Source organism: Panthera onca, chromosome C1 (assembly GCF_046562875.1).
Source record: "Panthera onca isolate mPanOnc1 chromosome C1, mPanOnc1 haplotype 2, whole genome shotgun sequence".
NCBI lineage: Eukaryota > Metazoa > Chordata > Mammalia > Carnivora > Felidae > Panthera > Panthera onca.
This window is the reverse complement of record NC_138346.1, coordinates 133,778,458-133,792,696: the sequence shown is the minus strand read 5'-3', so window position 1 is coordinate 133,792,696 and position 14,239 is coordinate 133,778,458. Positions and strand designations below refer to the sequence as shown.

The 14,239-nt window shown below is 34.5% G+C and overlaps 1 protein-coding gene across 4 annotated transcripts in view; it reads right to left on the bottom strand.

The window, feature by feature from the left end:
- COL11A1 (collagen type XI alpha 1 chain) overlaps nucleotides 1–14,239 on the bottom strand; it is a 216,188-nt gene that overhangs the window by 45,268 nt on the left and 156,681 nt on the right. For all 4 annotated transcript variants that reach the window (XM_081796410.1, XM_060626468.3, XM_060626465.3 and 1 more), the window contains 3 exons: nucleotides 7,389–7,496; nucleotides 2,606–2,713; nucleotides 1,086–1,139 (listed from right to left, as the gene is read on the bottom strand). In XM_081796410.1, the coding sequence (XP_081652536.1) occupies nucleotides 1,086–1,139; nucleotides 2,606–2,713; nucleotides 7,389–7,496 (270 nt within the window). The remainder of the gene's footprint in view (nucleotides 1–1,085; nucleotides 1,140–2,605; nucleotides 2,714–7,388; nucleotides 7,497–14,239) is intronic.

Genomic DNA, 14,239 nt, shown 5'->3' with positions numbered 1-14,239 from the left:
CAAAAGCACTCTCATCTGTAATGCAGTGGATATTTAAAAATGGATTTTTATGCTAACACAAATCACATTGAAGTTTCACATTTGAAAAATTTCAAAATGCCAGATTTCTTTAATGAGATATGTATGATTCAGAAAGAGCACTTAAAAGATCTATCTATACAATATTTTCTAGTGAATACTGGGGTAAGGATTCCATACAGACAGAATATAGTGATACACAAAAATTTAGAATTTCCTTCATATGAAAACACATGCATATGTGTATGCATATGTATATGTATATGCATGTATGTATGTATGTATGTATATATTAAGTATACCAAGCCTCCTTACATTGATACACAAAAATTTAAAATTTCCTTCACATGAAAACACATGCATATGTGTATGCAAATGTATATGCATGTATGTATGTATGTATGTATATATTAAGTATACCAGGCCTCCTTATTTGAGGAATAGATTTCAATAGGTTTATGAGTCTTACATGCATAAATATTGCTTCTTAACTGTCTTTTTTTACATACATAACTACATACATTTTACATACATAACTACATACATTACTACACTACAAAAGATCTTGGCACTAAAGAAAAACAGTCATTGGACTATATTGTTCATCACAATAACTGCTATGTGTTGGGAATAGTACTTAAATGTTCCAAAAGCATGGTTCATAAACCATTGGGGTACCTGAGGCATTTTTAGGTTTCCATCAGGTCAAAATCCTTTTTATAACCACACTAAGACACCATTTCTCATTAAATCACAGGGATATTTGATGCAAGAGCAATGAAGGTAAACTTGCTGATGACTTAGTCTTATTGTGAGACTTTTAGGGTTAGAAGTACTGTGTATCTTAACACATAACTTCAAAAAGAGGTTTAATTAGAACTGACTCAATCTCAACTGAATAGTTGTCAAAGAGATAATGTAGTATGGATGTTACAAGTAGGTAGTAAATACTACAGAAAAATATCCCTGGTCAATAGCCAAAAAACAAAACAAAACAAAACAAAACAAAACAAAACAAAACAAAAGTTAAATGAATAATTCCACTCAATAAGAATTAGGAAACTCACGTTTTCTCCTTTGTCACCCTTGCTGCCTTTCTGTCCTGGTTCACCAATTTCACCCTGTATTGGAGAGAGTTGAGTTAAAGTTTATCCCTAATATGTCATGCCTGCCATTGCAATTGTCATCACTATCACCCATTATTAAATTTTACTTTAAAGTAATTCTATACTAGTGTTTCATGTCACTGTTTAACTTGTGAAATCTGGGGGCGCCTGCATGGCACAGTTGATTAAGCATCTGACTCATGATCTGGGCTCTCATCACGATCTCACAGTTCATGAGTTCGAGCTCCACATCAGGCTCTGAGCTGATGGCGTGGAACCTGCTTGGGATTTTGTCCTTCTCTTTTCCTCTGCCCAACTTGTGCTCTCTCTCTTTCTCAAAATAAATAAATAAACTTTAAAAAATGTAAAATATGGGTTTTCTCTGCTACTCTGTTTCTAGTATTGATATAGATTGATATTGATATTGATATAGTAAAGATATAGATAACCCAAAGTCGACTGAACTTTGAAGCATATTGCAACTGGATTTTTAATTCACAAAATCAATTTTATCTGAAAAATCACCACCACAAGCTGATAATGGAAGTATATTAACAAAAATATAATTACATATTAATCAAAATTCTTAGTTAATTAATTACTTCTTTATCCTGGTTTTCCAAATGCTAAAAAAGTTGCACATTATCAGATTACTGGCTCATAAATTGTGTTATGGCATTTCACAACATTAGAAAACACCTTAGATACATACACGTAACAATACAGCTATGCATTTAGAATCAAAAGCTTAAGGGGCGCCTGGGTGGCTCAGTCGGTTAAGCGTCCGACTTCGGCTCAGGTCATGATCTCACAGTTCGTGGGTTTGAGCCCCGCATTGGGCCCTGTGCTGACAGCTCAGAGCCTGGATCCCGGTTCGGATTCTGTGTCTCCCTCTCTCTCTCTGCCCCTCCCTTGCTCACACTCTCTTGCTCTGTCTCTCAAAAATGAATAGATGTTAAAAAAAAATAAAAAATAAATAAAAAGCTTAAAATCTTCATTTCTATGTTTGGTAAAAGAGATGTCCAGTATTATCAAATAGGAATGTAAACTATTGTTTTTTGTTTTTTTTAATTTTCTTAAATTTAACCTATTTTAAGAATTTAACCTATTTTAAGTCTTCTTTTGCAATATCCAAGACACAAGGGCAAAGCCTATACAAGCAATGACTTCAATTAGTTTTACATTTAGTTCAGAAACACATATTTTTGAAAATAAATAAGCAATTTTGCCATGTGCTATTTTTTCTCTCTACCATTTTTCTTGTGTTCTCTTTTTTTGTTTACATCCAACACACTATTTCCTGGATAGATAATAGTATTCAAACTGTAAATTAAAACCTTTGAGCACATGGAACATGCATGAAACTTTGAAAAAACTGTCTTGAGATTTGGCATCTAATCTTCAGAAATATTAAATCTAGAATTCTTGAGAAAAAACTTGCATTTTCATAGGATGTACTCATATGGACGCAGAATACCAACCTTGTCTCCATCTTCTCCAGGCGAGCCTGCAGGCCCAGCAGGCCCTGGGAGACCCACAGGGCCTTGGACTCCATCTCTCCCTGCAGGGCCTTGGGGACCTTTTTCTCCCTGTATTGAAAATCCAGCAGACCATTACTCTGCTGTAAGAAACCTTTAAGTTAGCCGTTTATTAGGATTTTTAAGTATAGCTGCAGCAGGTCATACTCTGAGTTCCAAAATTGACAGATAAATTATTTAATGTTAGCAAGTAGAAAATATTTTCAATTAACAAATGATGACACAAAAGATACCTACATACTTTCCTGACTAAGAACACCATCCTCGCTAACTGATGAGGGAACATGAGGCAGGCTGAGGGGTAAAGCACAAGTTGGTGCTTCCCTGTCCGCGCCCCCCCCCCCACCCCGCACCCCAGGTGGGATCTGTGTGATATTCCTCAGACACTCCTGGCTAGCCAAGAACAAAGGAAAGGGGTTTAAGTGCTTGCCATGGTGATGTGGGAAACTAAGGCAAATGAAAAATTAAATTCCCTTACTGCCCACAGCCCATTGACAAGCCCTTGAAATAGGCAAAGTGACCTCTCTCTAGGAGCTCAACTCAAGGATCACACTCTGCTAGGGACAAAAGAGAACCTTAGCTTAACATTGTCCCAACCTCCAGGATCCTATAGTCAACTTCTTTTTTTTTTTTTTTTTTTTTTTAAAGGATATTTATTTTTCAACGTTTTTTATTTATTTTTGGGACAGAGAGAGACAGAGCATGAACGGGGGAGGGGCAGAGAGAGAGGGAGACACAGAATCGGAAACAGGCTCCAGGCTCCGAGCCATCGGCCCAGAGCCTGACGCGGGGCTCGAACTCACGGACCTCACGGACCGCGAGATCGTGACCTGGCTGAAGTCGGAGGCTTAACCGACTGCGCCACCCAGGCGCCCCTATAGTCAACTTCTTTATCTCAACTGCACCAAGATATATACGCTGGCAATCATACTCCAAGCTTATGGTCCCATGATATACATCTAAAGGGTCTTGTGACTGAGGTTTTATTAAATAACAATAAATTGTATTTTCCTAGCAACAGTTTGCCCCTCAAGGTCCTGAATACCTTGCTTTCAAAATTCCTTAGAGACTTACTCTATCCCTGACCCCCTCTCAACCTGAGGTATATAATGAGTTACCCGTCACCACACCATGCAGCTCTTCCTGCCCACGGGTCCTGTCCCCATGCTTTCATAAAATCACCTTTTTGCACCAAAGACATTTTCAAGAGTTCTTTCTAGGTCATTGGCTCTGGAGCACCCCACCATCACCCCAAAACTTCATCACTAACAATTTATAAATCTCAGGCTATGGCCCACAAAAGTAATTGAGAGTCAACTTAGAATTTTTCCTTCAAACTCACATTTCCTAATCAAGCATTGTATATTGGTAAATCAGATGCTTGATGTTTATGAAAATTCACTGAGCTTTTACTTTTTTTTGGTGGTGCTACTGAAATAGCTGGGCTCTGAAACAGGCCTAAGAAATCATAAAATGCATTTTCCCATATAACCAACTTTTTGCTTTATGCATCAGCTTTTTCTCCTTTTAACAAATGCATCATGGATTTTCCTAGATTTTTATATTTTAATTCACTCCTGCCTTTACAGATTCAAAATGATAAGGCTGTTAGCTTTGTTTATTTTTTGACAACGGCAATATTTTCCTATTTTTAAAATACCTCTATTGTGCAATTTAAGAAAAAAATAGTGCCTTGATAATGAAGATGACATCTATTTTCCATTAAAATTTCTTTCAGAGTATAAAGTAAACTATCTCCTAAAGGTCAAGATTTCATCAATTTTGCAGAAGGTATATATGGCTGATTGTTCCCAGTGGTTCTCTCTGCTCTCTTGTTATATAGGCTGGGAATCCACAATTCTTAAGCTCCTGCCTTTGTGTTCTCTGTTCCCTACCCTCCTTCCCTTACCACCTCCTGTCCCTTTACAATGACTAAGTTTTATCTGTTTTATCTCTTGAATGTATTTACTTTACTTTATCTCCACCACAAACACCTTATCCCAAGATACTATCAGCCTTCCTTTGAACAACTGAAATAACATTTTTCTTTTCTCACATCTATTCTCACCTCCAAACTATTCCCCATGCTGTAACCAGAGAGACAATGAGATCATCTTACCAACATTCTTCAATCAGTTTACTTGTTTACCATTCCTAAGATATAGACTAAGCTGTTAGTGCAGTCTATCATTATCTATCTCCTCCTACCTGCCCAGCAGCATCTGGCCTTCCCCCTTGCACTGGCTTTCTAGAATTCCAACTCCCTCTAGACCTTTTTTCAGTTAAATCTGATTCCATGCTACTCCTGTCACTTTGCCTGAATCTACCTAGTTGGACCCTTCCCCTAGATAATTCCTCCTCATCTTTTACATTCTACCATCAGTGTTCTGTTCAAGGAAATGCCCTGATTCCAGCTCCATTCTGTTACAAGCTGACTTTTCCTTCATATCACTAGCCACAGCTTGTAATTATACATGTACTTAGTGGTCCTTTGCTTATTATCTAATTGCCCCATCAGGCAATAAATTGTGTGAGGGCAGAACTATGTCTGTTTTTGCATTCCATTGCATCCCTCTGGCCTGTGGCCCAGAGTAGCCACTTAAGGAATATTTGTTGAGTTGATTACTTACTGACAACAAAAATAACAAACTATCTATAAAACAAAGTTAACTTGTAAACCGATTTATTAATTTCTTAGATTCCATATGACCTGGTTTCTCAAAACTTTCCCCAATTATCATGCAAGACATACCCCTGGTGTCACCTTGGAGACCTTTTATTTCCTTTAAATCAAATATTGCAATATCTCAAACCTATTTATACTCCAAAAATGTGCTGTGTTATTCACAGGGAACTTCACTATTTTAACCACATCGCTGATTCAGATACTTCTCCTTAAATGTGGATTTCTTTTAGAGCTTGAACTCCAAAAATCAATTCTTTTATATGAGAGTATCCATAAATAAGACACATTAATTCTTACCTGCCTTCATTATAGTACACATGATTGCTAGCCAAGAATCACCTGCCATTTATTTCTTCTGATACTGGTCTGTGTGGAGTCAGGAGAAAATCTTTCAATTGCTCTACACCACACTAAATTTAGATTCTTCATTTACAACTCTGCAAGATGACAAACTCTTCCTCCATTATGTATGCATCTCTTGGCCCACAGTCTACGGGACTACCAGAAACATCATCCATCTCTCCTTAAGCAGTCTTTATTTCATCATTTCTACCCCTTTGCTAATATTAACAGCTGAATCTTACCTTAACATTTTGATAGAAGCAGATACTCATCCCCATGTCCTTTCACTTGGCATGATCTTGTATTTAGCCTGTACCTGTACCCTATTCACAGAATCCATCCCTCCTTACTCAAAAGTCAATTTATTTTCTGGTTATAATCCACCCTTTTTTGTGACAACTCTGGTCCACAAACATGATGATGATGGCTCACTGAAGATTTATTATCACAATTCTACAAAGTAATTTAGAACTACCATTTCATCTAATCCTTACGAAATACTGTACTTATCTTCTTTTCCTGGGTTTTGGGAGGTTAAATAGCTTAACCAAAATCATGAGCTAAACAAATTACAGACCTGAATTCCCAGCTCAATTCTGACTGGCTCAGAGTTGGCAGCTCTAGTCTACTCTGACACCCTTAACTTCCTCACTCTTCACTGATTCTTTTCTTATTATTGGTTGTAGATAAATACATGTGCAGCATAATAACAAGAGGCAATGCATTCAATTCTGCTTGTATTTCTACCTACTGTCCCACTATTTTTTAGCCATATGGCTTACTTGGGTTGCTCTACATGTACCTATCCCACTTCTTTATCAACTTCCTTCATTTGAACCCCACTGTAATTATCTATAAGAATTATCATGAATGCCCAACAGACCAAGTCCTGTTCTCTCATTTTCCTTCTACTCAGCTTTCAGTATTCGTGGTCTTTTCTAATATTCAACAAAGGATACTTTTTAATCTCTCGGCCCTCATGATGATGTGCCCTGGATATATTTTCTAGCACTCAAGGACCTTTTTTTTAAAGCCATTTTATCCACATTTATGAATGAGTTTGTTTTAATCTTGGAGGATGAGAATTTTTTAGGAAAATTTATATGATTAAATCAAAAGCAGAAACAAAAACAGAGAAATCTTGACAAAGAAACATAAGCCTAATGAACAGACTATAGCCTATAATCACTTAAAAATAAAAATTTTAAATCCAATAAATATAAGATAAAATAATTGGTTAAATGTTTTCCATCTCATTCACTGTAGATCAAAATTCAAATTACACGAGAAGAGCAGCCACTTTCTATGGGTTTCGTTTACAGACTTTGGAAATATTGGATATGAACTTGTAATACAAGAGGAGTGAAAAGTGCATACTTCTAATATAAAGCAGCAAAGTATAGTTTTAATCAAAACTCCAATTTTATTTTTTAAAAGGAGCAAAATCAGAAGCCTTTTACATTCATAATATCCAACTCCCTCACAGGTCTTAGAGTTTCATAAAGTGTGGGAAAATGTCATCTCATTTAATTGAATTTGAAATTTTCTCTATTATAAATATAAAAAGAGGTGTGTTTATATGCCAGGCACATATGCAGAGAGAAGGCAGTGGAGTATGAAGAACTAATATCCTTGAATAAAAAGTAATAACTTGTGCAGAATGGCAGTATAATATATTTTCTCCTTGAAATTACTTACAGGAGCACCTTTCTCTCCAGCTGGACCAGGAGGACCCTGGGGTCCTGGACGCCCTGGCAATCCAATTGGGCCAGCTGTACCCGCTGATCCGCGTTCTCCTGGTGAGCCCTAGTACACGGGGAAAAAAGGTATTTTATTATTAGTGATGGGAAACTGGCTTAAGAATCACTTATTTAATAGTAGAGTCTCATAGTATAGTAAATAATGTAAAGTCACTTTTAGACAATTCAAAGATCTCAAATAGGAATAGTTGTACTATTTGAATGATTAATTTCTAGCCCCAATATTAAGCGCAGATATTGAAATTAGGAAACATTGATATAAAAATTTTAGTTTTTACTTTAATGTTTACAAGTATCTTTTTTTTCATTTAAGTGTTCAAAATGGTTCACAATGCTTTATGAAACACGAATCCAATAAATAACTTATATGATTTACTCCTGTATTATTACGGATTGGCAGAATACATTTTCTAGACTAGTATTTCTCAAAGCAATTTCTGGGCTTCACCTCAAACTTGCTGAATCATAATTTCAAAGTCCTAAAAAAGAGTTCAGAAATTGTCACTGCATTAGGCTACAAATATAATTTTTTACATAATAAAGTTTGATAATCACTATCCCAGAGATTGGACTTTTTCCCAGAAAATAGGTCCTTAATTTATCTTAGAGTCTGACAGGGATCGTTGGGTTTTATTATGAACACTGACAGTATAATTCATATAATTAGGTAGGTCCAATTGAGTTTCAAAGAAGATGCCATATATTTTCAACTAATTTGCTTAAAAAATACCTAATATGTAAACTTAAAAAAATAACATGTAAGACATTTAAGAAATCATTATTTAAAGAAAGAATAAAGGAAATGCAAACATATTTACTAAGTCATGTAAAGCTCAAGTTAACCTATTTACTATTTCCAACTTTATTTAATGAAAAATTACAAGAATGTTGTCTTTGGATTAGATCCCTGGATGGATGGCTAAGTTATAATTTGCCATTTTCTTTTGTGATGGAACTAAATGTGAAATATTAGAAAATATGATTACTAGCAGTTTTCCTTAAAATTAAGATATTTAGATAATAACATCATTTCAAAAATCATAGAAGAAATGACTTATAAAAGCTGGAGAATACAATAGCTTAACATTTATTTTCTAACATTTTACTTCCCATATAAATGGAAATCTTTTTATTATACAAATATGAATTATTGACTTTGTTCTAATTTATATTTTATTAGGTAGAGAATCAATTCCGTAGGAACACAAGAACAGTGATAATAATGACAACAGTTTGTATCGACATAGTGCTTTACAATTTACAAAGCCATTCCACATTCATTTTGTCATTTTTATTCTCACAAAAAAACCCACTGAGTTGACAGAAGCCTTAGCATGTCAGTTTTAAAGGTGAGACCCTGTGGCTCAGGGGTCATTTATCCTTCTCATAATCATGTAGCTAGTCAAGGGGAGCCTGGAGGGCTCAGCTGGTTAAGCATCCAACTGTGGATTTCTGCTCAGGCCGTGATCTCACGGTTTGTGGGTTTGAGCCCACATTGGGCTGTGGGCTGACAGCATGGACCCTGCTTGGGATTCTCTGTCTCCTTCTCTCTGCCCCTCCCCCACTAGTGCTGTCTCTGTCTCAAGATAAATAAGCTTAAAAAAAAAAGAAAAATCATGTAGCTGGTCAAAATAAATCCTGACCTTGCACTCCTTGTGCTTTGTCCACAAAGCCACCACTGTTTCTCTCTACTGGTGATATCAGTGACTCCCAAGGGTTATTTAATTGGAATTTCTTTACATTTAGTGCCTATTCAATTGTATCTATATAGTCAGTGATTACTAAAGATTACAAAAATATTTACTACTTAACTTCCTGATATGATTTTTTCTAGCTAAATTCACAAGGTACAGAGAATAGTTTTTATGTAGCCAGGTATCTGAATGCTAAAGCAATTAAAAGGAATTAAGAGACTATAGATTTGAGATTATTGGCAATAATCTTAAGAGTACCACTAGAAAAAGTGATTTTGTCTTTAATTTTTTGTTTGTTATAGGACTATTTCAACCAGTGTTGTAGATTTTTTAATTACAGGGTATCATAAATTTAGGAGACAAATAATTTGGAGAAACTACAAAAATATGGTGAAAGAAATCATGAAATTTAAGCTTGATATAAACAAAAAGTGACATTTTTGAGCTATAATAAGTATATATTTAAAAACAAACCCAGAAATTGTTCCTCATATTGCATAATTAATCAAGAGTTGTTTGAAAATTAAATTTTCACCAATTACATATTTCAAATACTAAAGAAGAAACAATTACAAAGTAAAATTGCAGTTTTTTAGACAATAAACATCTAGCCTCTGTAAAAATGTTTTTGAAATTCAATAATATTAAAGAATATATATACATATATATGTGTATATATATATATGTATGTGTGTGTATGTGTGTATATATATATATATATATACATATATATATATATATATATTTTTTTTTTTTTTTTTTTTTTTAGAGAGAGAGAGAGAGAAAGCGTGAGTGGGGCAGAGGGCAGAGGGAAAGAGAGAAAGAATCTTAAACAGGCTCCATGCTGCATGAGGCTCAATCCCAGGACCCTGGAATCATGACCTGAGCAGATATCAAGAGTTGGACACTCAATCGACTAAGACACCCAGGTGCCCCTGTTAAAATATTTTATGAAAAAAAAAAGTCAACCACAAGTGGCATAAGTATTAACCAGGTGGCATACTTTGGATGAATAATTTCAGAGGCCAGTGCAGAAGAAAAAAATAAGAGTAGAGTCCTCTAAGTATTTTTGCATTCAAGAGGTACTGCTCTAAAAGTGAAAGGAATATAAAGATTTGTCTCTACTTATTAGAGAGAGGGAGGTCAGAAGCAAAGTCTGGAGGATAAGGTTGAGGGCAAGGCGGAGGGAGGGAGGGAGAGACAGGTAGGGAAAGGAGGGAGGAGCAGAGAGAGAGAAACAGAGACAGAGAGGAGGAGGAGAGAAGAGAGAGAGAGAGAGACAGAGAGAGAAGTAGGTGGAGGAAAGGAAGAGTGAGGAGAAGAACAAGAGGAATAAGAACAAGGACCATGAAACTGAGAGAAATAGAAAGGTGTTCTTTGAATTACAAAGAGAGAAAGATAAAGTGCTTTTTTTTTTTGTAATAGAAAAATATCACCAGAAGACAGTATATAATGTGACTCCCGAAAGATAAGTCTCTACTTATCTGAAACACTGGTGCATACCACATGACCGCATTACATTTCTGCTTTAACATTTTACTTGTAAAATCTCAGAAAAGGATTACTACTCATTAGTGTTATCAAAATCTAAACTAAGCATCCAATTTAAGTGCTGAGATATTTTATTTGTAATTGACTGTACAAAAAGAGATGCAATTTTGATTTGTCAGGCCATGAAATCTTTCTCTTTAATTCTGTTTGACATTAAACCCCCAAATGTTGGAAGACTACCCAAAGAAGATATCATATTAGACTGTATTGAGGTCGTCAAGTATGAGACTAGAATGATAAGAAATTCACTAGGAAGCAGAAACTTATATTTAAAAAATGTATTATTTTCCAGTTATCGAGCCTATTAAGCAATTATTGTGTTATTTACTCTGTATATGCAATATAATTTAATTCCAATATAGTTTGCTTATTTTTCAGATAAATACCGTAAGGGCCTGATGTGCCATAATCCACACAAAGATCTTCCTAAGTACTGAGTACTTCATAAATAGTGTTAGAAAAAAAAAAGAATCCTTGATTGATTGTACCACTATAATTCAAACATACTGTGCTAAATCTTAATAAATAGGAGAAAGCCATTTAAGACCACTTCTACCAGAATGAGCTCATATTCATTGAACATCCTCTAAAATGAGAAAACTTCAAAGAATATGACAATGCTTAGGTCATTCATCTTAATAGTCATTCTCTGTCATTCATATAGTTCATTTAAACTTTGTTAATCATTAGAATCTTTGCTTCTTGTCACTGTTACAAGCTTTTTTTTGTTTTTGTTTTTGTTTTTGTTTTTTATTTAACTTTCAAAACCAAAGAATTGTTTTTAGTTTGGAGAATTATTCAACACATGTGTGGGACTTTTTCATTAGGTTCCACCTTTGATTTTTAAAAGCTAACTATTCCTTCTTATGTACAGAACTCTATAAACAATTTGGATTAATGTATCTTTTTGAGAATGTATTTATCCTTGATCTCCCCCCGCCCAAATACTCATACACACATACTCAGAATTTTTTTACTTTAGATTTTAGTATTGTAATGTGTAAATTATTTTCTCCTAATATATCATAGATTTCACTGTCCCTCTAATACAATATGCCTGCTGTTACCTCTGAATGGTTGGTCACACTTACCTTCTACCTTGGAAAGTCTTTGGTCTTTTCCTGTACTGTTTAAAAATTCTAGCCATTCTTTAGGCACAGGATGACAACTGTCTTTTCTAAAGGTTGTACTATTCTGAGAATTTAAAGCATGAAACATCCTTCTAAATGTTTCTTGCACAACTTACCGTAGTATGCTAGGCTTTCTACCATTATTTTCTGAAGGAATAAACGCACCATTTGGCATACTGAATTTTGTTCTGTAAATATCCCTATGATTTCTTCATCAATACTTCCAAAGCAGAAAATATTTACTGTATGCATCAAATAATTATAAGTAACAGCAATAAATGTAAGAACATGATAATAGAATTAGAGATATGCACTGGTCTTTCCATAAAATATATGAACATAATAGATATGTTGAAAATTTTGGGTCTAGGGGCACCTGGGTGGCTCAGTCACTTAAGCGTCTGACTTCAGCTCATGTCATGATCTCACAGTTAATGAGTTCCATCCCTGCACTGGGCTCTCTCCTGTCATCACAGATCCTGCTTTGGATCTTCTGTTTCCCTCTCTCTCTGCCCCTCTCCTACTTGCGCTGTATCTCTGTCTCTCTCAAAATAAATAAATTAACTTTAAAAAAATTAGGATCTAAATGTTTTTATGTGTAGTCAATAGAAACTTCCCAAATTTGCAGGAAGGAGAGAATCAATTGAATATATATTTTATCTAGAAAATGTGGTATTACAATTAAGAGAAATATGTATTTCCTTAACTGGATACGTTATGCCAAGAAGCTATATGAAAATAATGATTAGCCTTACTTAAGAAAAGAATGCTTACTAATTTTCTACCAAAGTCTGTTGAATATTTAACATTAATCAAATAAAATGTTCATGTACATCAAGTCAAGAAAGAATGCTGATTTGGATCAATGACAATGTGTACCGTTTGTAGATATTATATGCTATTTTTTATGGTGAAGCTTAACTATTTTAATTACTCCCTTGGAGCATTCATAAGATTAAATTTCAGATTGCCATCTTGCTTGTAGAACCTGCATTAAAATTAACAATAAAAACACATTACTTTCCTGCAGTTAAAATATTGCTTCATGATCTTGTCACAGATCATTAACTTTGAAACAGTAGATGAAAACAATAAGAAGAGACTATCTGGATGTATATTTGTGCCCTAAAGTACAACTGTGATTTCTTTTTCCATTAGTTATTTCAAACATTCTATAAGTCTAGATATTTCTAATAACAGCATGCTCTGCAATGATTTTGTTTTATACATCTGTAAATGAATAGTGAAAATCTCTGATGATACCTACCTATTAAGCAAACAGTCTTACAAACTTGCAAATCTTTTCAAAATATTCCCAGGCCAACTTTTAAAAGAATAAGCCTTATGAATCGCTTAGTCCCAACTGAATCATTGGAGAAATCTCATCAAAAAAAAAATGTAAAACCAATATTAAAAAGAGAACCTATTTACACATTCCACAAACACATAGTTAGAATCTACTTTCTTCCGACACTGACTGGGAATACAAAATGTATTAGGGTAGGTATCAGCCCTTGAGAAACGTTGCAAATGCATTTTTTTCCATAAAGGGTAGACATTTATAGTGATAGAAATTATTACATAGCTCTTTAACCAGCTTAGGTAAGGAACAGAGGGCTTTATAATTGTCAGATAAATAAAATTTTCCATTTAAAACAAATGCATTTGGGTTTCAACATAGATTAAATTGATAAGTGATCAGCTCCACAAAGGTAGGATTTTTGCTTATTTTTTTCACTGACCTCCAGAACTTTGAACAGTTACTAGAACATAGCAGACCCTAAGTAAATAAATGTGTCAGTTGTATATGTGATCTTTTTCCTTTCCAGCAATGGAGCCACTAACATTCCCATCTTGAGCAAACTGACCAAGCACTCAATGGCTCACATTTCTCACCAATAAACTGGGGACAGAAATAGTTTGCCTTGAGGTTTTTGTGATGCTTCATGTGGTGATAGCTCTAAGTTTCTTTGAGCAATGTCTGTCCTAAGGTATAAATGCAACAGATCTTAAGAGAACTGTCCATGAACATCTATATATTTCAAAAATAGATATGCAATCTCAAAAGAGCGTAGTGGTAAAATTCAATAGGGAAAAAAAAAAAAAAAACTAAGGTCCAGAATTTTATATGATATATTTAAGGTTATACTATTAGAAGAATGGTAGAGATTTTTCCACAGAATAATATCTTTAATCCTAATTTAAACTGTTTGTATACTTATATTTTACATCAATGGTGAATATTTAACACATCAAAATTGCTTAAATGGAAATAGCTCACAAAAAAAGGGCTAAATGGAAATAACTCACCAAAAAAGGGCTAAAAACTATAGAAATATCATTTTCCCACTCATTATTTCCATAGCAATAGGAACATGGCAAATTAAAAGTTTTCCAAAGGCATTCAGTAGTTG